General features: G+C 43.0%; 3 protein-coding genes across 13 annotated transcripts in view; 2 read left to right on the plus strand and 1 right to left on the minus strand.

Moving 5' to 3' along the window:
* Positions 1–252: 252 nt before the first annotated feature.
* On the plus strand, positions 253–2,564 carry kxd1 (KxDL motif containing 1). Of its 2 annotated transcripts, none has more exons than XM_057053281.1 (5): positions 253–351; positions 716–834; positions 978–1,130; positions 1,209–1,255; positions 1,338–2,564. In XM_057053281.1, the coding sequence occupies exons 2-5, from the start codon at positions 728–730 to the stop codon at positions 1,586–1,588; spliced, it is 558 nt and encodes a 185-aa protein (XP_056909261.1). In that variant the 5' UTR covers positions 253–351; positions 716–727; the 3' UTR covers positions 1,589–2,564. The 2 variants fall into 2 exon arrangements, with proteins under 2 accessions (XP_056909261.1, XP_056909262.1); XM_057053282.1 differs by having other exon boundaries at positions 283–427.
* An 891-nt stretch (positions 2,565–3,455) lies between these two features.
* On the plus strand, positions 3,456–6,327 carry ergic2 (ERGIC and golgi 2). Of its 2 annotated transcripts, none has more exons than XR_008953509.1 (13): positions 3,456–3,938; positions 4,014–4,122; positions 4,195–4,241; positions 4,319–4,386; positions 4,494–4,534; positions 4,673–4,774; positions 4,885–4,977; positions 5,105–5,160; positions 5,246–5,344; positions 5,444–5,541; positions 5,608–5,798; positions 5,908–5,987; positions 6,070–6,327. XR_008953509.1 is itself a non-coding variant. In XM_057053279.1 (13 exons), the coding sequence occupies exons 1-13, from the start codon at positions 3,833–3,835 to the stop codon at positions 6,172–6,174; spliced, it is 1,167 nt and encodes a 388-aa protein (XP_056909259.1). In that variant the 5' UTR covers positions 3,459–3,832; the 3' UTR covers positions 6,175–6,327. The 2 variants fall into 2 exon arrangements, 1 of the variants encoding a protein (XP_056909259.1); XM_057053279.1 differs by having other exon boundaries at positions 3,459–3,938; positions 5,636–5,798.
* Positions 6,328–6,506: 179 nt separating this feature from the next.
* The window catches only part of LOC130536940 (membrane-associated guanylate kinase, WW and PDZ domain-containing protein 2-like), a 51,156-nt gene continuing 31,391 nt past the window's right edge, over positions 6,507–26,271 (minus strand). For 4 of the 9 annotated variants that reach the window (XM_057053268.1, XM_057053271.1, XM_057053272.1 and 1 more), the window contains exons 9-22: positions 25,701–25,883; positions 22,104–22,624; positions 21,404–21,572; positions 17,632–17,663; positions 14,427–14,619; positions 14,234–14,349; positions 13,712–13,904; positions 13,115–13,354; positions 12,322–12,507; positions 11,710–12,004; positions 11,019–11,238; positions 10,781–10,924; positions 10,301–10,439; positions 6,507–9,369 (exon numbers count right to left, since the gene is read on the minus strand). In XM_057053268.1, the coding sequence (XP_056909248.1) occupies positions 8,690–9,369; positions 10,301–10,439; positions 10,781–10,924; positions 11,019–11,238; positions 11,710–12,004; positions 12,322–12,507; positions 13,115–13,354; positions 13,712–13,904; positions 14,234–14,349; positions 14,427–14,619; positions 17,632–17,663; positions 21,404–21,572; positions 22,104–22,624; positions 25,701–25,883 (3,311 nt within the window). In that variant the 3' untranslated portion in view covers positions 6,507–8,689. Of the gene's footprint in view, positions 9,370–9,894; positions 10,006–10,300; positions 10,570–10,780; positions 10,925–11,018; positions 11,239–11,709; positions 12,005–12,321; positions 12,508–13,114; positions 13,355–13,711; positions 13,905–14,233; positions 14,350–14,426; positions 14,620–17,631; positions 17,664–21,403; positions 21,573–22,103; positions 22,625–25,700; positions 25,884–26,271 lie in introns of those variants that run through there. The other 5 variants (XM_057053277.1, XM_057053273.1, XM_057053274.1 and 2 more) reach the window with 5 other exon arrangements.

The raw sequence follows: 26,271 nt of genomic DNA on the forward strand, positions 1-26,271 counted from the left end.
GTCATCATTTTAATGAAACACAATTGAATTTCTCTCTAAACATTTAAAGTCGACTGAAGACGTTTCCGTCAAAACTGTGTTTTACACGTTTGTTTGCTTTTATTTGTATTATCGTTCAAATATAGTACTAGAAATACGTATACACTCCCCTTATGACCATTTATTAAAAGATAAATAAAGGCTAAAATATCTTATGTTCATGGAAAAGTGCATAAAACTTAGAAAAAAAATACAATATACGTCATTTGCGATGGTGCAGTCACCGGAAACAAGGGTCCTATGACAGGAAGTTAAAGGAACAAGGAAGTGTTTTGTTTTTATTTTACATCTGGTCATCCAATACAACTTTAGGTAATATATGTGGTTAGAATATCATGGTTTTAAAATTCTACATTTGAACTAGTTTTACCAACGTTGGAAAATCTCGGTAAATGCAATAAATGGTTTTATATGCCTCGTCAGTTTAGCTAACGAGCTAATTGCACTCTATAGCTTCTTACAATACATTGAACTCTTAAAAGACATGTAAAATAAAAATGAATATAACTTTAAAGCATAGCTATTCAAATGATTTTGCTGAAAGAAAATTACGAAGTGCACGAATGTTAATAAAGGTAGCTGGTGTCCGTTAGTTGGAAATTATCTTTTTAGTGGTATCAATTGCGTTAAAGACTATACATCACATAAGCTTATCGATTCAATGTTTCGTTTGCAGTTTTTTGACTTGATGTTCGTCATGGCGGAGCCCACAGCATCTGGGGTGTTTTGTAACAGGATGTTGAGCATGGTAAACTCTGAAGATGTTAACGCTATTATCCAGGCTCAGAGACACATGTGAGTGTCGTGACATGTGGTAGTCCTGCAACTTTACACCGCCCAGTCTTATTTCCATTGCATGTAAAAGTAAATCTAATGACACCAGTCTTGCTTTGTACCAGTTAATCTGGATAAATACAGCCGTTGTCACTCTTTAACAGGCTGGATCGCTTTGAAAAAACCAATGAAATGCTTATCAACTTCAATGGGCTGTCTAATGTGAGATTACAACAGATGAATGAACGCTTCCTGCTGCACACCCGCACCCTTGTGGAGATGAAGAAAGATCTGGACAGCATCTTTAGAAGGATCAGGCAAGTTACTATTAAGTTTCTACCTCCAGTGTAAATGTATGGTTTAATAAATTCTAATGAATGGTTGTCATCCTCTAGAACACTCAAAGGAAAGATTGCAAAGCAGTACCCAGAAGCATTCAGCAGTATGTTTGCAGCTTGGATACAGTCATTATTTTATAAACAACCCTATATAATTTTTTCTATAATGTGTGTCATCCTTCTTAGATGTCCATGAATCACCAATCCTGGAGGATGAAGATGATGAGTTTGACCTGGTTTCACCTAGCGTTATGGCAACAACTCTTACCGCCACCTCAGAGCAGAGCACAGAGTCCTGTGACACGAGTCCAGATGTTATCTCACCTACTGTAAGCAGATGTTCTGAAGATCTCTCACAAGACCCCTCCGAGACCCCTACCTCCGATGTAATGGCAATCCTTCAGGACGAGGGTCCTGACTCTGTACCTGCAGAGTAGATAGATTGTTATAGTTTGTTTTTTTTAACATTTAAATTATTTTAGAATTGTGTTGCATTGCATACTGTATGTGAGTTTCTCCTGGCCTTGTCATTATGTCAAGCCTTCAGGTCACAGCTTAGTTTGTTGTGAACGATACCAAATCCTTTTTACACATGACTGCACAGTTTCCATTAGGATACCAGGATTGTGTTGATACATTATATCAGTTGCTGCAAACCATTAAAATAACAAAACACTTTAAATGATATATTCCACAAAAAATTATAGTAGGCTATATGTGCATTAATGGTTGAAGAATTTTGTCATGAATTTTGTTACTTGAAAGACAAACCTTTACATTTTAACTTAAATAATAACATTTAATGCCTTGAAATTAAATACTGTCATATTATTACAGGTTTTTTCATTGAAGCATTTTTTTTATCTATAACAGTTACTTAATTTGTCAGTGTTTAAAATGTCATAACTCAATAATGCTACATTCTTATGTTCTCATCTTTACTCAGTGAAAAGTTTTCTGAGAGAATATTCTAATTGTTACATACATAAAATGAGTTGGTGGGAAACTTTAAAGGTGAGTTTCACATCCTGACATGGATTTGATTTGAAATTTAAGACCTCTTGGTAAATGTATTCCAACAAGTGTCTTATTTAAGTAACATGACCAGTTAACTTAAAAACATCATGAAGACTACATTGTTTTAAGACATAAGTACAATTTCTTGTAAATATGTAGATTATTGGGCTTATTAGTGACACAAAAAAGAAATGTGTTAAGGACTAATACATTTGTTGAATGTTGCAGGTGTTAAAATATTTTTAAAAATGATTCTAATGCTGTTTATTTGAGCTTTAAATATCAAATTTTAAAGTTCAGAAGCATGATTAGTTGTAACTGCTTCTCTGCTTTCCTCTGCAGGAAAAAATAAAACTGGTTTATCAAAACTCTCAACCCCAGCCAAACACAACACTATCACAATTGTTATTGTGACTTTTTTATAGTGTATGTTATTGATGTCAGTCCAACAATCTCCCACATAGTGTCAGAATGATGACATGTTGTAAACTAGACTGATGGCATGTGGGGGTGGGATTTCTAAATCCAACCATTTATTTCTGCAATTTGTGTTGGAATTGTCAAAAGTCTTTCCAAAGAATGGTACTTTCTAGCTTGAAAGCTAAATTTATTTATAAATGAAGGGAAATGTGCATGATTAAACTCATTAGGCAGTTGTATAATCAGTTAATTTTTAAGCTCAAGTTTAAAAAAGATGTCTTCTGAATATTGTCAAATATTATCAGTGGTGTCATCTCCATTTGTAAAAACCAGCATGGAGATAAATGCAAACCTTTTGTATAGATTCTAACTCGCATAAGATGTGAAAGGCAAGTGGAATTACATTTTTTTTTAAAAGTGAGTGTGAGTCTTGGGTTTTTCATAGGGTGGTTGACAGTTTTCAGAGACACCTGAGTGTAGATGGCCTTATCTAAAAGAGTTATGTGGATTTTGTGTATATATTGCATCATGTCAGTGAAGAAAATGATTTTGCGGTAGCTTGCAACATTGGTGACAGGGGCATTTTTATGGTTTGTGTATCAACAGTGTGCAATTTTCTCAGTGGAAGCGGTGATAAAGAAATTCTTTAACATTCCTAAATGGCTGCAGCATGTTTTAGTGATGTCTACTCCGAGTGATTTGTTGTTTTTGTTTTTTAAAATTTACAGCTAGCTGAGTGTCCTGAAAGACGGGTTTTGCGGGGTGCGTTCTGCATGTCTGTGATTTTAGTGAATCAATTCTGTCTCTTGCGCATTTTCGTGCATCGGGCTATTCCGGAAGGAGGAAGTCCCGCCTCCTGTGATTGACGTCACGTCCTTTACCAATTAAAGCTATTGTATTGCCGCAATGTTTCCGTGACCCTGCAGTCGTGCAGATTGTCATATTTCATGCTTGGGTTTCAGTCAAAATTCATTGTAATTTTGTAAATTTGTGATTGGGCTTTCATTCGCCCTTAGCACGATGTTGGTATTCTGCATATTTATATAATACCAGTACTAGCCATGTTTTAGCTAACCACTAGCATATGCCACCGTCTGTTAATCTGACGTCAGCAGATAGAGTAACCACACATTATCAAGGGCTCGATCAGTGGACGTCGCAAGAAACGGCGACTTTGTTGACTATGTAAAAGAAGGTATTCGTTTTATGAGGGAGTCGGTTAAACCTGCTTCTGCTCTCTTAAAATGAGGAGACTTACCAAGAAAAAGGCTCTGACTCTGGTGAAGGAGCTGGACGCCTTCCCCAAAGTGCCTGAGAGCTATGTGGAGTCCACAGCCAGCGGTGGGACAGGTACCAATGTAACAACAATGCAGCTCAAATTTACCTCCACATTTTGTGCAATACTCATTTTCATGCTTTCTTCAGTGTCCCTGATCGCGTTCTCTCTCATGGCTATACTTGCCTTCCTGGAATTCTTTGTGTATAGAGACACATGGATGAAGTATGAGTATGAAGTGGACAAAGATTTTGGCAGGTAAGTTTCACACTAAGTACTAAACAATTACATCAGATTGACTTGTTTTTTAAATGACCTTTCCATGTATAGTAAACTGAGGATCAATGTTGACATCACAGTGGCCATGAGATGCCAATGTAAGTATAATAAGATATACATGTCAGGAATCTATCATGCCATAAAATATTTAAGTTGTGTGTTTGTTTAAATGCAGACATAGGTGCAGATGTTCTAGATCTAGCGGAGACCATGGTAGCGTCTGATGGCTTGAAATATGAACCTGTGAGTAATATACATATTCACTGCTCATTTACATTGTATTCCTCTACCTTATTGCATATTATTGTAATTGCATTTCTGACAGTGAAGTCATTTACTTCTAATTTTAGGTCAACTTTGAGCTCTCTCCACAGCAAAGATTGTGGCACATGTAAGATGACAAATAAGTTCTAAGCATTCCTTGAGGACATTTGTCAAATCAACCATTTGTAACTTTTGAAATGGCGTCATCTCTGTCGCCCTCCATGCCTTGCGAGTTTTTATTTCTTAATTGATCCGTTGCTATTAGGACCCTTCAGCACATTCAGGAGCGTCTGAAAGTGGAACATTCTCTCCAGGATTTAATCTTCAAGACTGCAATTAAAGGACCCCCTCCACCTCAGCCTCAGAAGTAAAAGATTCACCAAAATAACTTATCTAATTCTGTGATGATTCTACAACCATTCTATAGAAAAGAAAGTCCTCCAATTGATTCTCCACTGTTTTGTTATTTTTCTAAAGGGATGACAGTTCTACCTCCCTCCATGCCTGCAGGATACATGGTCATCTCTACGTCAACAAGGTGGCGGGAAATTTCCACATTACTGTTGGCAAGTATGTAACTGTCACCTGAATTTTCTCAGATATTCCGCAGTTTAACTATACATTAATCCAAAATGTGCAAGATATATCTGACCTATTGCTACAGTGTGTGACCTCTGATTATTTACTTCTTTTTCAGATCCATCCCACACCCCAGAGGTCATGCTCACTTGGCTGCCCTAGTCAGTCATGACTGTAAGTTCATGAAAGTATAACAAATTGTGATGATGATGCCCAAATGTTCAAAGTTACTCTATTGCTGTTATTTTTTGTGTCCCAGCTTATAACTTCTCTCACCGAATTGACCACCTGTCCTTTGGAGAAGACCTTCCTGGGATTATCAGCCCTCTGGATGGCACAGAGAAAGTCTCTGCTGATTGTACGTCTGTGCTGTCCCTCACTCCTTTTCAGTCATTAGAAATTTATTCACTACTGTTTTCAACACTTGACATGATGCATTTCTATTCCTTACCCTTAGCTAATCACATCTTTCAATACTTCATCACCATCGTGCCAACCAAGCTGAATACCTACAGAGTTTCTGCAGAGACACATCAGTACTCTGTGACCGAGCAGGTAGATACCATTTAAAACCAACCATCTTTGTCCGTTATTGTGAAGTTCTAATAATATGAATAGCAGTTGGGTTTGTATTGCTCTTGTTGCACAGGATCGGGCTATAAACCATGCTGCAGGCAGTCATGGAGTCTCAGGGATCTTTATGAAATATGATATCAATTCACTAATGGTGAAAGTCACGGAGCAGCACATGCCTCTCTGGCAGTTCCTTGTCAGGCTTTGTGGCATCATCGGCGGGATTTTCTCCACCACAGGTCGATGAGTTCTCTGTGAAACAGTTTTAAACAGTATCCAAGGGTTTATGCACAGTCAGTGACTGCTATTCAGAAACAGAAATACTAACAGCTTGACTCTTTTTTTCAGGCATGATCCATGGTATAGTAGGTTTCCTAGTTGATGTCATCTGCTGTCGTTTAAAAATGGGAGTCTACAGACAACTAAAGGTGAAGTTGCTGCACCGTGATCTTATAACGTTCTATTGTTTTAACTTCCATCACTGCAGCATTTTCCTCTTATTTTTTTTAGGAATCTCCTGAGAATGAGCAAGTCAACAGTGAAGATCAGAACACTACTGGTGGCGAGGCCCTCTATAGTCCAGCTGCAGTACATCCTCACAGCCTAATCCAATAGGCCCCAATAAGATAGTGACCACATGTTTACAAGGTTGAATTTGACCTGATTTGTCATTAAAATTGCCACCTGTTATTAAGCATACAGGTTTTTGTCTACTTATGTTAAAATACCAATAATGAGATACAAATAAAAAAAAAGAAAACAACCATCTATATGTGTTTTCTTTCCTTTCAGATGTATCTTTGTATAAGCAACCACAGCCAAGGACAAATGTATAAAATAATATGTTCACAATGTTCATGGTTACAGCTGTGAGATGAAGCTACTTATTAAAATGGCGGATTAAATGTTTTACATATTAGTGTGGTTTTAAGAAAATGAAAAAATAATTTACACCATATCAATAGTTTATTTGACAGTATTTCAGAATATCTTTCAGTAAACAAGTTTTTTTGTTTTTTAGCAAAATGTAATATATCAGTACTGTTGCATTTCATAAAAATAGTTGTTCACGTCTTTGAAACTACAGTATCAATGATACAGTAAACCATATTTGTAGGAATACAGCTGTACAAGGTGAATAATACACAATTAACACTACACAGTAAATACTGGATCTCAATGGGGATTTATGAACGTGCCAACCTTTACAGGTTTCAATAAAGCTGTTTTTTTTGTATCCGTGTACAAAGTCACTCACAGCAGGCAGGGGGACAGCTTTGGGGGTAACGAAGGGTGGATTACATATTTGTTGAACACTGCTGAACCTTTTCGTTTGTACAAGAACACGTTTCTACAGCTGACGAGCAGGTTTTTGTACTGCGCTAAAGACTCCTCCCATCATTGCATCGTAAGAAACCAGTGACGATACGTCATGCACGACCAGTGTCCAAGTCTGCAGGCAAAGAGTCCTGCTGGAAACAAGAGGGCTACACTTGATGACACCCCTGGATGTGCCATCATGCTGCATTCAATCAAACGTTACACTGACATTCGTTTTCCGGACTCCAGTGCTCAGAGGATTTTTTTTTCTCAATTCATTTATAATGAGAGCAAACGCCCTGTGGAGAGAAAGTTAATATCAAAATGGTCAAATACTATAAGAAAGCATCATCTTCATCTTGGGATTCTCAGTTCTGATTACTCACTGACACTTGACTATTTTAAAACGATCAAAACACTCCTTACAGTACAGACAGGTCCACTCTGGATAAACAGTGACCTCTTTAATCTTCCAAAAGACTAACAGGAGGAAAAAAATGCTACTTCAAATCCCCTTTGAAATGCAAGGGGACAATGGTGATCGTTGACATTGACAAGCTATACAGCTGAGAGTGCATTCAGGAAACTATATACCGCCAGGCGATCAGGCTCCACAACTCACTATTTTGCTGATATGTGTGTGTTTCCATCTCCGTTTCCAAAACAAATCACAACAGCAGCAACAGCCCTGCAGCAGCTTGAGTAAGGCACTCCGCCCCACCGCATAACCATCAGCCTCCAATGTGCCCTCACCGATGCCCCTCTCCCACAGTGATGTGGTACACATAGCACAGTAAAAGGCATAAGGATGGGAAGAATAGACTGGACAAAATTCTCATTGAGCATAAATGAATACAACACATCTAATAATTCTGCACAATGACTGCATGTTTGAGTTGTGGTCAGTGGTGTACATAACTTATAGTTTGAGTTCTTTTACTAAGTCAACTCTTTTCAGTCAATCAAATGTTCTATTTGAAAAAGGAAAATAATGAACGTCCTTTGTCGAGCTCCAGAGAGAACTCTTTGTCTACACCTCTGACGCGAGTCCTGCGTATGTCACAATGATTTTATATCCATGCACACCACCACCGACTCCTATGGCCGCCTGGGATTGGTGACTTGCGCAGTCTTTGATATGTAGTTCTAGACGAGGCCATGTAAATAGTAACTGCGAAATACTGGTCTTCTTGTTTTTTTTTCCTCTTTTCTTTTGGATGCGTCCAAGTACAACACTGCCTCGAAAAAATACTGCAGGGTATGATTAGGAGATCACAGAATGTACATATTTTTCCCCACCATTTTACATTTACAATGTAGGTCAGCTGGCATGTCAGGTCAAAAGGTGTTTGGGTAACCAGGCGGTCATGTGGATGAGTGACACATTTTTCAGGAGCTGAAAGTGTCTCCACCTCCCTCTGACACACAAAAGTAAACCTTATGGACGCCTGTGTCTCTTCGATGATGGGCTGCACTAACCCGTCTGAGCTGTACACGGTCGGGCAGTTAAAGGTACACATAGAAAGCTCCACTCAGCATCCAATGGCATCGCTCCGATCATTTGAATGTCCAACATCCCCACATAGTGAGCTGACTTTATCATTTTTATACTCAATGTCAACGACAGCTGTCAGAGTTACTGTTTTTAAGGTGGTGGGTGTAGTATTTATCTAATAAGAACACGGAAAATATCTTTGTAGAGGGCTCAGACAGAAAGAGAGGATGATGGTGATTATGCTGTTCAAAGATTCCTTGGTGAACTGAGAGAGGAGCCAGACAGCGTGATCCAGGCAAAGCAGCGAGATCCATTCTATCTACTAACAGTGGAGGTCCAGGACCGCAGAGTGCCAGGCAATTTATCAGGTACATTCCAGGACCCCGGGGAGGCTGCTGCACTCCTGCCAGGAGGATCATCCACCGTTTTAGATGGACAACAGATCCTACTGTGGCCACTGGGCCTCTCCTCTTCTCTGAGCAGACCTCGAGGTGTCAGCCTCTCCTGGAGGTTGACATGTCCATTTTCGTTACCGAGAGGAGCTCCATTCAAATTCACACTCGCATACGGGTCCCATGGCCACACCGATCTAATCACTTGTGGGTGCAGGCCCTTTCTCTCACAGCAGGGGGAGCAAGTGTCCCTCTGTCTATCTTTTCGTTCAATGGACCTCCCAAGGACAGCTTTTGAAGGCAAATCCTGGGGCTGTCTGTTACCACAGTCCACCTCTCCAGGCCCCTGAGGCATGCCTGGACGCCTAGTAATACACTTCTGATGGGTGGACCTGCCACCTGTCACCCCTCTGATGGAGCTGTGGTTTGTCAGTCGTGGAGCTTTGTCTGCCATGCACGCTGTGGTCTCTAGATGAAGCTGATGAGGGGAGTTCGGGACCGAGGCTGGATAGGATGAGAGCAAAGGATTTAGGTGGGGTTCCGAGGTCACTTCCTGCAGGGCAGAGTGGGTTGTAGAAAGGGAATCCCAGGGGCTGGTACAGTCTGTCAGAGAGGAAGAAACCATGCACTTAGATGGGCTGAACTAAAAACTACCTACAGTAACTGTCATGCACATGCAGAGAGGTCAGAAGGAGGGAAAAAACATACAGGCAAAATCATCATAATACATTTGCATGCACATGTGCATGAGCTGCTCTTAAGTAATCATTTAACATCCATGCTGCATCTGTGTTGACAACCTGCTCCTACAGTTCATAGCTTCCACAAGAGCAGATAGAAGGAACATGAACAATTGAGCATTTAAAAGAACACATTTGTAACAGTGTGACAGAGAGATAATGAGCAGATTGACTTTATACAGTCTGCTTCACAGACCTTATCATGATCATGATAATTTTATCCTGAGGCTCCCTTCAAACCACGGCGCTCTCTTACTACAACGTACTTGAAGCATCCACACACGCAAGGTTGCTTTCTCCCCATGCATAAAGTCAGTGTCACGCAAACATGCACACATGCACAGAGCACAGCTAGAATGGAGAAAAGCATGCATTTCTGTGTACAAACCGTGTCTTTAGAGTGGCCCATTAGGAAGAAATAGGGGGAGCTTAGTGTGTCACCTTTCATGCACATGGACAGGTTGGAAGGTACCAGTCCTGAGGGGAGGCAAGTGAAAGCCTATACCAATCAATAGACTTGAAGCAAAGAGGTTAAACTACACGTAGAGCCAGAGATCATGTTGTTATGTTACTGTTTAATCACGATAGTACTTATTCAAATGAGGCAAAAGGAAGAGGGTGGTGAAAATGGAGAAAGATGTTAATGTATGTTAATGTGCTCTTCAGAAAAGATTAGCAGGAAAAAAGCCATTCTGGTTAAAAACAACAATGTCAAAAAAACATTGGTATTTATGTGAGAGCAGAAAGATTACAGTGGAAAGACTCTTCAGAGGCTGTGTCCCATTAAAACCCACCATATTCTGGCACCTGTCCGGTGCCTCTCTTAAGCAGCAGCCTGACCCTCCTGCCTCCCGCCTTTATGAGTTCAATGGCGCGGGCGTGAGTCATGTCCCGGGTGCTGTCCCCGTTAATCTCTATGATCTGATCGCCTACCTGGAAGAGACAGAGAGAAGATGCAGTTGATTTCTGTCAGCATCTGCCTTTACAAGCACAGCTGACTTTCCCACACTCCCACAGTTTGCTGATGGTGATTAAGTGCCACTAAGATCCTTGTTCAAGTGCGCTGCAACAGTTGTAAAGGGAAGCAGAAGAAAAAGCCATCAGTGAGTTGACATGTAGGCACAATGCCCCTTTCCTCACCTCTAAACTCCACCTGACCCATACAGAAGAGGCAGACGGTTGGAGGTCAGACAGCAAGAGGTCAGAGCATCACCAAATCCCTGTACCTGAATTATTACACTAAACAGCTTTTATCCTCAAGGTTGTCATCTCACCCTCATTCTTCCATTACGAATTGCAGGACCATCCTCGGCAAGGCGCAACACAAACAGGTCCATCTTGTACTCTCTGCCCCCGCGGATACTGAAGCCGAATCCTTTTGAGCTTTTCTCCAACTCCACCGTGAAGTAATCATAGTCCTGTGGAAAGGTCGTGGATTACTTCAGAGAAATCCAGCGCATGTAAACTCGTGTTACCGCGATGACGATAAGAAATCAGGACTGGTCGTCATACCTGGGGTCTGAAGTCGGCGGGTATTCCCAGAGGGAACTGTGCAGCTGCAGGATGCTGCCTGAAGTCCAGCAGACCTGGCGGCTGTCTGTAATCCAGCGTCGGAGGCTGGCGATAATCTGTAACGGGTGGGTGACGGTAGTCTACAGGAGGCTGCCTGTAGTCAGTGAATGGAGGGTGGCGGAAATCAGGTTTCACGTCCTGTCTGGCTTTAACCTCTGACCTACGGGAGGGAAAAACAATAAAAACAACTAAAGGAAAAAATTCAACAAAATTCATATAGATTTATTGATACATTTAAGATGATTTTCACAGGTGAAGGAAAAGAGACTTGACTTGCACAACCTTTTTAACTGTCTGATTTGAAGCGTTTAACACTTGTGAACAAGTGAAATGGTCACAAATCTACAGCTCTGGGGCTGTAACAGCCACGGATGCTTCCATGCCATGAGACTTTCATTGACCTGACCTGAAACTCAGTTTCATCACCAGTTTCTTGCATTATTGAAGTGGTATTTTCAGTTAAATTATTCAATGATGCTGAACCAGCTACAGTAAGTGGCATTATGCAACTGGAAGTAAGTCTGGGTTTTCTCTTTTAGATGTCACCTTCTTGATACAATGGCATAAAACTGACTTTCCGCCAAAATATAAAAGCCAGATAAGGACATTAAATCAACCTTTTTGGTTTTACCTGCCGTCGTGTAGGTAGAGCTGTGGGGGGAGGCCAGAAGGTTGGTTGACCGGGCTCTGCTGAGCTCCAGGTGGTGGAGGTTGGGAGGCTGCTGGTGCATGAAGGCCTGTCACTGGCTGACTTGTCTGAGCTGGTGTCTGGCCAGGTTGGGCGTGCGCTTGACCCATCTGAGCGGCTGTTTGGCCAGGTTGGCTGCCCCCTTGTCCGGGCTGAGCTACAGGGCTGGGCTGGGTCTGGGGGCTGTGTTTCTGTGTCATGGGGCTCTGCTTCTCTGAGCCAGGGCCAGATTGGGAACCTATGATGGGGGAAACAAAAATAATTGCCTGAATAAAGGGATTTAGAAAATGACTGGGAAAGGGAAAAGAAAACCCTGCAAATTACGTGCTATTAACTTTTGGTTCTGACTGAAAAGCTAAAAAGCAGAACCAAACCCCTCTAATATATGTAAAGCTGCTGTGACTCCCTTACTTCAGAGGCCAGCAGTTTGTGTTTGTGGCACCCTTTAGCCAAGTAAAAAAAGGCTTTTCTTAGAGTTCAAAGGAAAACTCAACAAACGGCCACACATGTGATAGCATGACACACACACATATGCACGTGCGCACACACTCTTACCCTCCTCTGGAATGATGTGCAGCGTGACCGTTAGCCCGGCGTCTTTAATGAGTTTGACAATGTCTGCGTGCGGCATGCTGATGATGGACTGTCCATTCACAGCCAGGATCCGGTCACCCACTTTCAGCTTCCCACATCGATCCGCCGGACTGCCCTCGATAATGCGTCCAATTTTATGGGGCACGGCTAGAAACAGGTAATAACAAGGATGTCAAAGGTGATTTTGGCAAAAGAGTCTTTAATAGTCAGTTCTTTCCACCGTGAACCTCACAAGACATGAAAGAAGTGAAGAAACCTACTAGAAAAAGTGTTTTTATCTCAGAAAAAAATGGTTGTTTAAAGTTACATATGGCAGCTTTTATCACTTTCTTCCACACTGACAAAAAACTGTTCTCCACATCCAAACCCAAGAAATTCTCAGAGTGACTGTGGAACATTCCCCCTGCATACACTAAAGTTTAATGACTTCTGTAAATTACAACCTCTTTAGTGGATATTGAAACCTCTTTGGTATCTTTTTAATATAAATGCATTCACCAAAGGTCTTCAGTGCACAACTGGGCCAGACAGTAGCAGAATACTGTTGAACTTAGGTTAATTTATGGTTGGAATAAAACAGAGAGCACATCAGTTTAACTGAGAAGCAGCTAAAAGCCTTGAAGCTTCTTCACGAGATAATAAACATGCACAATGGTAATATATTATTAATGGAGATAAATCTAACTGGATTTAGTATAAAATATATAAAAGGTAAAGCCCCATGTTCAGCACTCTCCAGACAGAAGGGACTCACTGATGATGGTGGTGTTCTCCGGTCTGTTCAGCGAGCTGATGATGACGAAGCCGAAGCCCTCGTTCTCTTTGCGGTGAATGACCACGTCGCTGGTCTGTAGGGCGGCTCCTTCAGCAGGTGAGGTGACAGCGGGGACAGAGGTCGCTGGATGTCCCGAAGCCGACGCCGCGTCGCTTCGCGGTGAGCTGTGCTGTGTCGATATTGTGCCTGGGCTGCGGCCATTCACGGGACACGCCTCACCTGGAAAAATGAAGACAAATAGCAGAGAGAGACTCAAATAACCAGTTTTGGCTATTAAATGAGATTTACAATTTACTTTGACTTCTGCTGTTAATTGACATTAGTGCCTGTTGACAAAGTGTCTCTCTTTAGGCCAGAGTCTGACCAAAGATTTCATTCTTCATTGATGCATTCTCCATTTGCCACAGAAAACACTGCGTGGGTGAGAGGGACACACTGATCCCGCGCACAGACTGTCAGCATGTGTCCTGTTCGAACGGCCTATTTTAATTTGGTGGCAGTGAAATGTGCAACATGTTCCTCAATCCCTCTCAAAAAACAGAAACGAGGACAAAAAAGATGAAAGTCTGTCCTCACCAAGTGTTTGGACTCTCCTTCTCACTGTCAAGCTGACTTGTCCGTTTCGAGCGGCTGCGTGCATTAAGTCTATGACAAACTGGTGTGGTTTCCCGGCAACCACATTTTTATCCACTGAAATGAGCTCGTCTCCAGGTCGAAGCCGTCCATCTCGCTCGGCAGGTGTGTTTTCTATTATAGCGCCAATAACAATCTGTTCAAAGACAATCGATATTAGCAGTGGAGATAAAGGTAAAGAGGATGAGGAATCACACAGTAATTGTTTTAGCTAAGATGGACTCTTGTTTTTCCTTCATGCTGATATTATCACCTTTCTATTCATTTTTAGTCACACGGTTTAGAAGAGAAAAGGCATTAATTCAGTATGGGAGGTACTGATTGTTTGTGTGTATGTGTGTGTGCATGTGTGTGTGTGTGTGTGTATGGTTGGATGAAGCATGAGATGAGGTCAGGTGCAGGTCAGATGTAGTTTGGTGTGTATGAGGTTAAAATCGTGTGAGGTCCAGCCCGTCCCATACGAGCCTTGTCGCGGGCGTCCAGACTCACAGCCTGCACGGCCTCGTCTCCGCCCAGGATGCGGAAGCCGAAACCGGTCTTCTCCCTCAGCAGGTGCACCTCCACCTCTTCGTACTCCGGACCTGAAAGACGACACCTTCGTATGTTAAATCTTCAATGTCAAACCAATTTAAGACTCCACGGAGCAGGAGGAACTCACGCCGACTCTCATAGATGGCCCTGGACTTTTCATAAAGGTCGTAGGGGTCGGGTTTGTTCAGGTCGAATCCCTCTGTGGAGTCAGGCACAGATGTACGGTGCTGTGGCTGGTTTGGGAAAGGTGTGCCGGGTGGCAAAACTGGGCCAGATAGGTTTGCCTGAGGGCTGCCATGTGGGTCCCACTGGTCAGGCAACTATGAGGAGAAGAACAGCAGATCCTTCCTTTATGTGACATATATTCTTAAAAAAGTTACTCTTTAAATACACTGGAGCTTTTTTTGGTTCTATTTGACTGCGTTCATTGGTTTTGACTCAATGTAAAGACACGACGAAAGATGAGTTCCACCAGTGGCAGCGGCAGACTGCTGAGTCTGCATCACTAATCATCCATGTTTTTATACCGTCTTCATCCGTCCTGACTACCAGGCACTGGCAGCTCTTGTCAAGTATCAAAGTAAAAACTCATGGAACCTTTAATTAATATTGATGTTGAACACTGTTATGTGCATAAAACTTGAATTTCTTCATTTCTTCATTTAAACCGCGCGATAAAAAGCAAGTTATTGGTTCTTCTGGGAAGACATATTATCAGTACTGAACATACAAACTTTATTAATGTTATTGCTTCACTCCCCCCTGATAATACAGGTATGAGCCATGTGCCTCATGCAGCTCTTAAATTGCTCTATTCCTCTTTTTATCAGCACGGTCATCTTAAATCTGGCGATTATTTTAATCTTGACTGTAGGATCCAGAATCAACTCGGACACACAGGAAGTCGACCGGTCATCTTATTTACAGCGATGATTGATCTTTATGGAGAGTGTTGGAATTTCAAGAACAAACTAGAGAACAAATGTGTGCAGATGGTGGAGAAAGTTGAGTTATGCTCGCATAAACGTTCTAATTCACTAACTTAATTATGCATTGAGGAATAATGGTTATTCTGCCTCGGGCAAATGTGGTAATAGATTAATATTAATATTCACAATTCAAACCCAAATTACATGAAATTCATTATATGTGTATGGCTGCCGATTGCATGCGCTGGCGCAGGTGCTGTGTGGCTGTCCTCAAGGTTCTGTACTTGGACCAGTCCTCTTCACCTTGTACATGCTTCCCTTAGGGAACATTATTCGGCAGCATGGGATAAATTTTCATTGTTATGCTGATGACACTCAGCTTTATTTATCCATGAAACCAGAGGAGACAGAGAAGTTAGTGAAGCTTCAGACCTGTCTTAAAGACATAAAGTCCTGGATGTCTTCAAATTTCCTCCTCCTTAACTCAGGAAAAACTGAGGTCATGGTGTTTGGTCCTGAACCTCTCAGGGACAGATTAGATCACATGATCACTCTAGATGGTATCTCATTAACATCTAGTCTCTCTGTGAGGAATCTAGGAGTAACTTTTGATCAAAATCTCTCCTTCAACTCACACATTAAAACAGTCTCTAGAAGTGCCTTTTTTCACTTGAGGAACATCACAAAGATTAGGAAACTACTGACGCGGCATGATGCTGAAAAGTTAATTCATGCATTTGTTACTTCCAGGCTGGACTATTGTAATTCTTTATTATCAGGGTGTTCAAACAACTCTTTAAGAAGTCTCCAGTTGATCCAAAATGCTGCAGCCAGAGTTCTGACAGGTATTGACAAAAGAGATCACATAACTCCTGTAATGGCGTCTCTTCATTGGCTGCCCATTAAATTTAGAATAATTTTTAAAACCCTTCTTTTGACCTACAAGGTCGTCAGAGGCCTCGCTCCATCCTACCTGGAGGAGCTAGTGATAACTTATCAGCCCAATAGACCGCTCCGCTCTCAGAATGCTGGCCTACTTGTGGTTCCCAGAGTCTCTAGGAGTAGAATGGGGGGCCGAGCATTTAGCTACCAGGCCCCCCTGCTATGGAACCAGCTCCCTGTCCAAGTACGGGAGGCTGACTCCATCTCTACTTTTAAGATCAGACTTAAAACCTACGGTCTTTGAAAAAGCTTATTGTTACTAATTCTGTAGTTCCAGTTACTATTATAGACAGACAAATTATCACACTTAGGGGGTCGTCTAATCATTAGGTCACATCTTAGCTGTGCTGCTATAGGCCAAGGCTGCCGGGGTCCGGAAACATGATCACCTGACAGGCCTCTGTCACCCAACTGGGTCGTGGTTTCCTCTCCTCTCCTCTCCTCCTCCTCAGCAGACTAGTTATGCTGATTCCTGTGTAGTTTTTCTGCCCCCCCCCATTCTCTATTCATTTACAGGTATCGCCACCTTCGGAGCTGCATGATGACCTCCGGCCCCGCTGACCCACTGTATAAATAGTGTATTTTTGTGTGTGTTTCTGTGCTCTGTGCCCGTCCTTTCATCTCATCTCATCTCATCTCATCTCATCTCATCTCATCTCATCTCATCTCATCTCATCTCATCTCATCTCATCTCATCTCATCTCATCTCTCCTCTCCTCTCCTCTCCTCTCCTCTCCTCTCCTCTCCTCTCTCTCCTCTCCTCTCCTCTCCTCCTCCTCAGCAGACTAGTTATGCTGATTCCTGTGTAGTTTTTCTGCCCCCCCCCATTCTCTATTCATTTACAGGTATCGCCACCTTCGGAGCTGCATGATGACCTCCGGCCCCGCTGACCCACTGTATAAATAGTGTATTTTGTGTGTGTTTCTGTGCTCTGTGCCCGTCCTCTCATCTCATCTCATCTCATCTCATCTCATCTCATCTCATCTCATCTCATCTCATCTCATCTCATCTCATCTCACCTCACCTCACCTCACCTCTCCTCTCCTCTCCTCTCCTCTCCTCTCCAGGTTTCTTCCTGTTAAAGGGGAGTTTTTCCTTGCCACTCTTGCTGGTCTGGGGTTAGGCCCTGGGATTGATTGATTTGATGTACGTGGAGATGCAAAGAGCTTTTTATTTCCTCCAGCTGGTGAGGTGTGAGTGCTAACGCGATGGATTTCACAGTGAATAAAAAACCGAGGCCCGGATTGTACGCACTCCTGCCTCCACCCGTCTGCTTCGCCAGACAAATGTGGTTCAGAAACACACACCTGCATCTCTTTCTCAGCCAGCCACGCTCACACACACGCTCTCTCTCTCTCTCTCTCTCACTCTCTCTCACACACACACACACACACACACACACACACACACACACACACACACACACACACAACAGAAACATATTTGCCTTGATGAGCGTACCTGTTTGGAAGCCTTCCATGGAGAGATGTGGCCTGAGGTGAGAGAGAAAAGAGACAGCAGACTTGGTTAATCTCTCCAATTCTTCCAAAACAACCTGCAGACACAAACTCCTCAAATGAAACTGTGAGACAGTGCAAAGGGCTTGAAAAACAAGCACCAAAGTGTTCTAGTGCTGATTCCATAATTCCTCTGTTTTGACTTTGTTTGTCGAGCTCTGCTTAAACACGTTTGGCTGTTGCGTTTGTTTTCAGTATAATTACATCATTAGCTGCTGGCAAAAGCTCAGACCAACATCTCCCCCCTTACACACACAAACACACACACAGATGCAGAGTCATACATTATCTGCATGTAGCACACAGGGAGCAGGGAGCAGTCTACATCACAATAATATTCTCATGAACATAACCCCCCCTTCTCATATATGCAAAGTACACTTTCGAGACCCAAATACATATATTTAGAGGCGGAAGTTTGTACAAACATGCGAGGGAATCTTTACATTAGCAGACACACATGGACAAACCTGCCGCATGGCTGTAGAAGGCTTCAGCAGCAGCAAGTGCTTGTGAACTATTCCACAGAGAAGTCTGAAGCATTTCATGTGTGAGTCTCCCTGAAAATTGTCATCAGCCAGCCAACAGAACATGTTTATGGACATGTTCCATAAGTATATCTGCCTGGTGTTTAGATGGGTGACAAGGTTCAGAAGAGCAAAACATGAGAGTTGATCTGTATGTGCCTGTATGTTGAAGCGTTTAAATGTTTAACACAACAGTCTATCTGTGACAACAGAAAGCACCTGTGAAAATGCTTCTGACCACGAATGCGGTTTGTGGAGAGATGTGTGGAACCGCTGATACGGTGATAAGGGAAAAATGCCTGAAAAGTATTTTTTTTGGTAAACATTGTAAAGGAAATGAATATGTGTTCCAGCGACTGACCACTCAGAAGACGCATTTAATCATACTTCAAATCAATCAAATCAAATCAAATTAATCTTTATTTATATAGCGTCTTATACAAACAAAATTGTTTCAAGGCACTTTCCATATGTGCCAAATGTGTTGGGGATGCACATGAATGCTGATGAATAACATATGAATGACTGATTGAGAGGATTCACGCGGTGTCTATCACGAATCAGTGGTCAGCCAGTCTGGCAAGTCAGCGGTCCAGACTAGCCCGCTGAGTCCTGGATGGCCCTCAGATCAAGCTGATTGGCTCATGTTGCCTGGCAGGGTTTTTTTTTCCTTCACCCCCACAGCCATGATGAGCATCCTCATTGGTGAAGGAGAACGTCTTTAGTCAGTGGTTGGCTTGGCTTCAAACTGGGATGTCAAGGGACGGAGCTGCGAAAGCAACCAGAGCTCAGTGCAACTCTGGCAGCGGGCCTGCACCACAGCGGAGACAGAAACACGGCGGCTGCAATGCCAGTCTGTCATCACGTGTAACAGAAAAGATCAGAGCTTTGAATAACACACCTGAAATCATGCAGTCAATTAAACTGGACTCAAAGACAAACATGCCTTAACATTTTTACCATTTGCAACAGACACCTCTACAAACAGACACACACAAATATGCATGGGGGTTTTGGTAAATTTTGACTCTTGTTTACAACGCTATAAATTCATGACCAAATAATAATGTATTGCTGTGCGCAGTGTGATTTGTCACTGAATTTCATCCATTCAACAATCCTAAAAGGTCTTTTCAGAGGAACGTTGAAGCGGCCTGCCACCAGAGGGCAGTGTGTGGGTCCAGTGCCTCCGCAATTATAAGGCACGCAAATATCAGTTTAGTAGACACATAAAAAGCTTCTCCTGATCCAGGTAAAAATGTGACAGTTTGAAAACACAGTAATCATGGAATTTATTAACCCTCTTGCAATTACTAAAAATCCAGAGTGTAATCCAATGAATATCAAGTAGTATGTGCACTGCATGTGTCAGTGATGCCTATTTACATTAGTTATATCGAATGTTGTAATGTTTGCTTATGCGTATGGATGATTTTCACAAAAGATTTTCCTATTTTTAATAGGAAGACTACTGCAGGTAATTTCCAAGTCGGGTTTTGCTCTTTGACCACAACACAATTTAGAGACTCAGAACAGGAATCTGTCAAAGTGTACCATTTAAATTCCTCACAGGCAGCCAATCTTGGCCACGGTGTGCTGGCAGTGTTCTAAAAACTCTGCACTCCAAATCCTCTTATTTTTCAGATTTACATTGGGCACAAGTCCTCTTGGGTGCATCCTGAGGTTTAAACCATTTTTCCCCATTAGGAGAAGCTTCAAAGTTTAATTTCAATCAATTCCAGTAGAAGCAGTTCTGAGTTGAATGAGTCGGTCCATGCTGGCTTGAATTGAAGATTTTTCTGTCCAAAACTTAAAATGATTTGGTGTGAAAAAGCTTGTGATTACATTGATGAATATATAACTGACAGGTGCTAACACATAAAATCCTATTTATAGATGCAGACAGCAATAAAAGGGCTGTTTGTGTATTAGCAGTGAAAGAGGATCTGAGCATGTAGACGGTCCTCTCACCATCCTTGCTACTGAACCCTTCTGTCCAAAGCACATTACAGTAAAATAACTGCATTTATTTTGAGGATGAGCTGTCCCAGCAGGAAAGAAACTGCATCTCTGTAGCAGCAAAAGTCCCATCTGTGCCCACAGTGACAAACTCTACTGTCCAACCTAATTCTCTACTCCATTCTAACTTTTACCAGCTTTTCATTGACCGCTTCTTAAAACAGTCATTCATGTAGCTCTGTGGGAAATATGCTCCCTGTGAAATGTAATAAATACACTTGAAACGTGAATATGGTGAGAGGTTGCTATGCGTGATGGCTGGCAGCAGCAACTGCCACAAACACTTCGCAGGAAATCTGCTAATGTTCTTTTTTCTTTAATATTTCAGGGTTGTATATGAATACTGAATACAATGAGGGAAGAGGGTAAGCTTGTGACAAATCATGTGGGGAAAGAGTTCAAAGGTTTAAGGCTCAAAGAGGTGGCGCAGTGGTTTGCAGTGTCGCCTCACAGCAAGGTTTCAGGTTCAAATCCCCAGGGAGGCCAGGGGGTTTTGCACATTCTCTCCGTGTCCGCGTAGATTTAAATTTGTCTTTCGGAAATTGTGTGTGGTGTAAAAGCACCTTGAATAAAGCAAAAACAGGTAGTAGCCTCTTCCTAAACAGATCCTGAGACCTGAAGGGAAACACGCAACTTTCCCGAAGTAAAAACATCTGAAGACGTCAATCTGCCGTCATTTCAATTAAACATGGAACGGTTCCCCAAATGATCATAATCGAAATGCCTCCTCTCCTGCGAAGTTGCAGCTGCGTTTGGAGATTCAGCAGTAAAACTCCATATTGCCGCATCGCAATCAAAAGGCAGCTGATATTTATCCAGGACGATACTCTTAAACTGAACTCTATATTTTCTAAAATTATCTTGGCTTATGACAGACTCCAAAGTGCCACTTGTGATATGACACCCAGTCTGCTGCAATCGTTTTCCACTGCCGCAAGAATAAATCAAAGCCAAAACTTGAAAACACTCATTCTGGGTCATTTATCCTCCTGCACCATCTTCACATAGACCTTCACATGTTTGACCTTCCATACAGCAAAATAGAACGAGATTAAAATGAGGCCTGTGTAATGTAGGCAGCAGCTCCAGGTTCCCAGCACCACTCTGAGAACCGGGTTGGCTGGTGCCAGTAAGCTCCCATCACCTGCTGTGTTTGGACCAGTCTCTCACCTGTTCCTGCTCTCTGTATAAGCAGCGTGGCCTCAGCTCCCACAGGACACTCTTTGAGCATCTCCACCACTCGTCCATGTCCGGCTGCGGCCACTGGCTGCTGGTTCACTTCCAGGATCAGGTCTCCCTCTAACAGGCCTGACGCTCCCTGTGAACCCGGTTCCAGGACCTGAACCATGACAACACAGCAGGGTTCAAGTAAAATCAAAGGAAAGAATTTCCACATTTACCATCACTCCGATACTCTGGAATCCTTATTCCTATTCTAACCTGTTCTCATACTCCTAACTGGGGATGAACAGTGTTTTTTTTTTAATTTCATCTTTTAATTGTAGCTCAGAGCAGTTCAGGGTTGACCACTGGGGCCAGTTGAACTAATCCTGGATTCTTCCTCCAGCTACTAAAGTTTCCTGACCATTAAAGCCACATATGCTCAGTTAGTTTCTATTCAGCGCTGCACTTGACCTTGGACCCCTAGTGTTGCAGGATGGCTGCCCAGCACTGGGTTTAATACACAGGTCAGATTCCATCTGTGTGCTCAATAGTTTGTGCCTCACAGAGCTCCTACCTGTGTTCGCTTCGCTTGACAAAGTGATGTTTAATTCTAGAGGCTAATTTCATGATTTCCACACAGTAAAACAGTAAAACAGTAAACATGTCGGAAACCTCTCCAACATGTACGCGATGCCAAACTGCTGACCTGTTTTACTCGCTGACCAGTGGGGCTGTCGGCGATGGTGAAGCCAAATCCCTCCGCTCCTTTAACCATTGTAACTGTGAGAATCTCTGCTCCTTGTGCCGTCGCCCCAGCCATCCCGGGGGTCCCCGAAGAGGTCACGTCCTCATGAGGTGTGTTTGCAGGTGCTGAGCCAGGCGTGGTGGGTGGCAGGGACGAGCCGTCCAGATGGGTGTCCCCAGGATGAGGGGCTCCGGCCTGGGCCAGGGCCTGAGGAGGCAGCTGGGAGCTCAACGACAAGTACTCCAGGTAGGGGTCATAGCTGCTGCGTCCGTTCACCACTAGGGGGCGGTGCTCTAGTCCAATGGGTGTCAGGGAGGCACTAGCAGCGGCACTGGGGTCCTCGGGATCGAAAGGCAGAGGATAGCCTCTACAGAGCACGAGGGTGACGCTCTGGCCAATGGGAACGGACTGGAAGAGTTTGACCACGTCAGCGTGCGTGGTGCCGAGCACGCAGATGTCGTTGATGTAGACGATGACATCACCTGAGCAGGAAGAGGGACAGGGAGATGTGTTACAGCGTGAGTCTGTCACACCATGGCGCACATGTTCAGCGTGCCACAGGAAGGTGTGAGACCGACGGGGTCAGTCTCCCAGTGTGTTTCTGTCTGGCAGCCATCTGATCCATGCAAAGCGGAAATACAGGAAACCTCAAACATTGTAGTGGCTAATGCAAAATGTATTGCTACAGAAAGCGCTAACTGCTTTTATGATCTGCTGCGAGTAATAAGCAGTCCTCTGCTATGAGGCCAAGCTTGATCCGCACAAACTCGGCACCAGATTCGCTGTCATCACTCCTGTAGGCTGAACGAGCAAAAAGTTATGGATTTCAGCTTTACAGTTCCAGCCCCATGACAAATGCATCTGCCTCAAATCCCCTATTTCACACTTCTAGAGGCAAACTCTGTCACACATGCTCATATGCATACGTGCACCCGTTAGTGTCACATAAGCAGCCCCCCCACACACACATACACACACGCGTCAGATGCACAATCATACACAATCCCTAAGAGCAGTGCCGCACAGCTCAAATTGGCCAGTTAATCTCATCCAGGGAATGCCTGATTGTGACTGTGCGCATGTGTGATTGGGAAAATGTGTGTGCGTGCGTGTGTGCACGTGCGAATCTGGCAATGTCACAGAGAGAGGGAGGGAAATTGGAACACAGAGGGAGGAAAGGGCTGACAGACCAGGATAGAGGGATGACGAAAGAAAAAATGGAAATGTAGGAAGACAAAGGGGATGAAAATATACTGAGGCTGAAAGCAGAGGACAAGTGTCAGATGACATGGTTAGATAAGAAGGCATAATGAAGGGTAAGCCGGAGAGACAAAGAGAGGAGCTGAGATAAAACAGAAAGTGATGGAATCCAGATAGAAAAAGAAACTGATAGGTGGAGAAGGGACATGAGAGCAGAAAAGAGACGGCGGATTCCCTGTGCTTAAGTGAGTTACAGGCTCTGTTTTGGTGAATCTGTTCACAGCGCCGGGAGCAAATGTTGGCTCGGCTATAATTCAAAATAAATTCAGTTCAGGGACACTTACAGGGAGGTTCCACAGTGGAAACGGCGGAGAAATAGATGAGTAAAAGTTGCCTGACCACTGATTTTAGCACTGTTTATGTAGCATCACTTTGAAACAGTATAAAAAACTGATCACTAGAGGTGTGTTCTGAAAAAGGTCCTTTTCTAACTGCTACAGGCCTGAAAGCATGTAGAATTATTATCCATTTGTTCAATGTATTCAGGCTGCCGAAACTGCAATTCAGTCTTATTTGTTGTTGACCCAAATGGAAATGAGTGAAAATGTCTGCAGGATTTGGTGTAGCTTTATTTATATATCTTGTTATATTGCTTCCCATAAACTAAGTCTAAGAAAATAGATCTCTGCCTGTACAAATTGCTAAAAGAATCTCTAAATGAAAATGTTAGCTGCTTTAAAACTCAGTATTTACGCAGCTTAGGTGTGCTAAAAATAAAAAAGCTGGAAGGAGTGTGTTTTACTTTATTCAGGTGGACTGTGGGATCATAAAGACACCTTGTGTGACTGCAGTGAGTTATTACTGCACCAGCAGCAGCTGCAGCACAATAAAAATGTAAATGAATCACCTGGTGTTATAACTGTTGTGCATACTATCCTACTTTAACCTCACTCTAATCAATTCCTCCAATCCTCTTTAAAAAGTTATAAAACAGAAAGACATGAGGATAAGACAGGGGAGAGGACATTGTAGAGCACAGACAGAGGACAAATGGTGAGCTGAAACAGCGCTCGTCTGGGACACGGCGCTGCAGGGACAAATATAGGACATCCTAGATATGCGCCAGGGGCTCCCCATGTCCCTGGTTAAGATGAGCTGGTGTTTCTTGGGACACGCAGAAGTCATTAACAAAGGTGTAAAAGGAATGTTGGTCACATCATTGATAAGTTTCTTCCTCTTTAGCTGGGCAGAATTCAACGGTCTCCGTGTTTGTCTGTGTAGAACCTTCAAAAAAACAACTTAGCATTCAAGCTGAAGGTCTTATAATTACTAATCTTTCTAAATACACACACACACCTTTGTACTTAGCACCTTTGTGAGGACTTTCACAGACATAATATGTTCCCCAGCTCCCAACAGTAACCACCTAACCCCCTGACCCCAACCTAAACCCAATTCTAACCTCAACCTTAAACCATGTCTTACCCCTCAAACAGCCCTTTGAGGATCTGAGGACCAGCCAAACATATCCTCACATCTCAAAAATGAATGCATATTTTTGTGCTCAATATGAATATGTAGCAGGTACATGAGCATGCACACGTGCACACGATTTATTATCCTAAATTTCCTTCATTCTACAACCACAAAGCCAAGACTATTTGATGTGTAAACTGCATTAAAAAGAGGATCGCACGATCACTCCATCCCAAACACTTAAATGCATTAACCTTCTCTAATCGGTGCCACAGGGAAAAGAAACATTTAGATCCCAGCTTCAGACAGTAAAAAAAAGACTTAAAAGCCCACAACATTACAGAAGAACATATATCAAGGACTCAAGCCCAGATGGACTTTAAGGCTCAAGAAAATGTATGAACTCATTATTTTAGCTTCTGTTAACCAACATTTAATCAGGTTAGCAATGGGAGTCCTGGAACCATTCCCAGGTAAAAAGCCAGCATTCACTCCCACCTGGGGGTGATTTAAAGCCTCCAATCAACCCACTGTGCTACGTTTAGCTTGTGGGAGGATACTGCTCCAAGAGATGATATAAACTCCACACAAAACCAGAAGTAGGCACCTTGTTGTTGTTGTTGTTGTGACAGCCCACAGCACCACTGAGCTGCCCAGAACAAATTACAGGTGGGTAAAACAGCACTTGACTGGAATGGAAAGTCTGCCAGCATTTGATCGGCTTTGGCAGGAAATGATGGTTCCAAATGCTGAAACATCTGAATAATGATGCAGAGCTGCAAACACAGTTTACAGCTGTGGCAACATTAGGTTGTGTTTGTTTACCCTTCAATTTCTTCATCACTTCATCGTCAAAAACTCTGCAGGGAAACACATGATTACCTGTGTCCATCTTTCCATCCTGGGCAGCTGGTCCTTCTGGTATCACGCTCTTCACCTGCAGGAACTCGTCAGGCTCATCTCCTCCTATAATTGTGAAACCGAATCCCATGTTGCTCTTCTGTAGGGCCGTTGACAGGAAGTTGCCCTTCAGCTGGGTGGGGTCCCTCGTAAACAGCGGCTTCTCTGCAGTTTGTAAGGAAAATACTGGTTAGGAACCTCAAGGCTGGAGTGGCTGATGCATGGCAACACATGAACAGTGACCTATGCCTCCATCAGGGGTCAGCTGACCCGCCGCAGACCTCGCCGGGATGGAGCTGTATATTATTCACTGTTTTAGCAGGTTGTCATATTTTGGCTCGAGCAGGCCTGCTAACGGCCTTGGGGTGAGTATGTCCTCTGTCCCCAACCATTCTGCACAGTACAATGTGACACTATGCATCTGTCTTATCAAATGCTCATTAAAGTGGCCAGTCTGTCGGATGGATTAGGTCAGGATAGGTATGCTCTTCGCCAAAGCCAGATTTTACCAACTAAAAATAAGTGGGCGCATGAACGTAAGGGTGACCTCATA

Source organism: Takifugu flavidus, chromosome 13 (assembly GCF_003711565.1).
Source record: "Takifugu flavidus isolate HTHZ2018 chromosome 13, ASM371156v2, whole genome shotgun sequence".
Lineage (NCBI taxonomy): Eukaryota > Metazoa > Chordata > Actinopteri > Tetraodontiformes > Tetraodontidae > Takifugu > Takifugu flavidus.

Excerpts from the sequence above, each read along its gene's own strand:
- kxd1 (XM_057053281.1), top strand. The coding sequence starts at position 728 with ATGTTCGTCATGGCGGAGCCCACAGCATCTGGGGTGTTTTGTAACAGG. Across the intron at positions 835-977 it reads ATCCAGGCTCAGAGACACAT|GCTGGATCGCTTTGAAAAAA; the intron begins GTGAGTGTCGTG and ends ACTCTTTAACAG. Across the intron at positions 1,256-1,337 it reads GTACCCAGAAGCATTCAGCA|ATGTCCATGAATCACCAATC; the intron begins GTATGTTTGCAG and ends CATCCTTCTTAG.
- ergic2 (XM_057053279.1), top strand. The coding sequence starts at position 3,833 with ATGAGGAGACTTACCAAGAAAAAGGCTCTGACTCTGGTGAAGGAGCTG. Across the intron at positions 4,123-4,194 it reads GTGGACAAAGATTTTGGCAG|TAAACTGAGGATCAATGTTG; the intron begins GTAAGTTTCACA and ends TTCCATGTATAG. Across the intron at positions 5,799-5,907 it reads CGGGATTTTCTCCACCACAG|GCATGATCCATGGTATAGTA; the intron begins GTCGATGAGTTC and ends TCTTTTTTTCAG.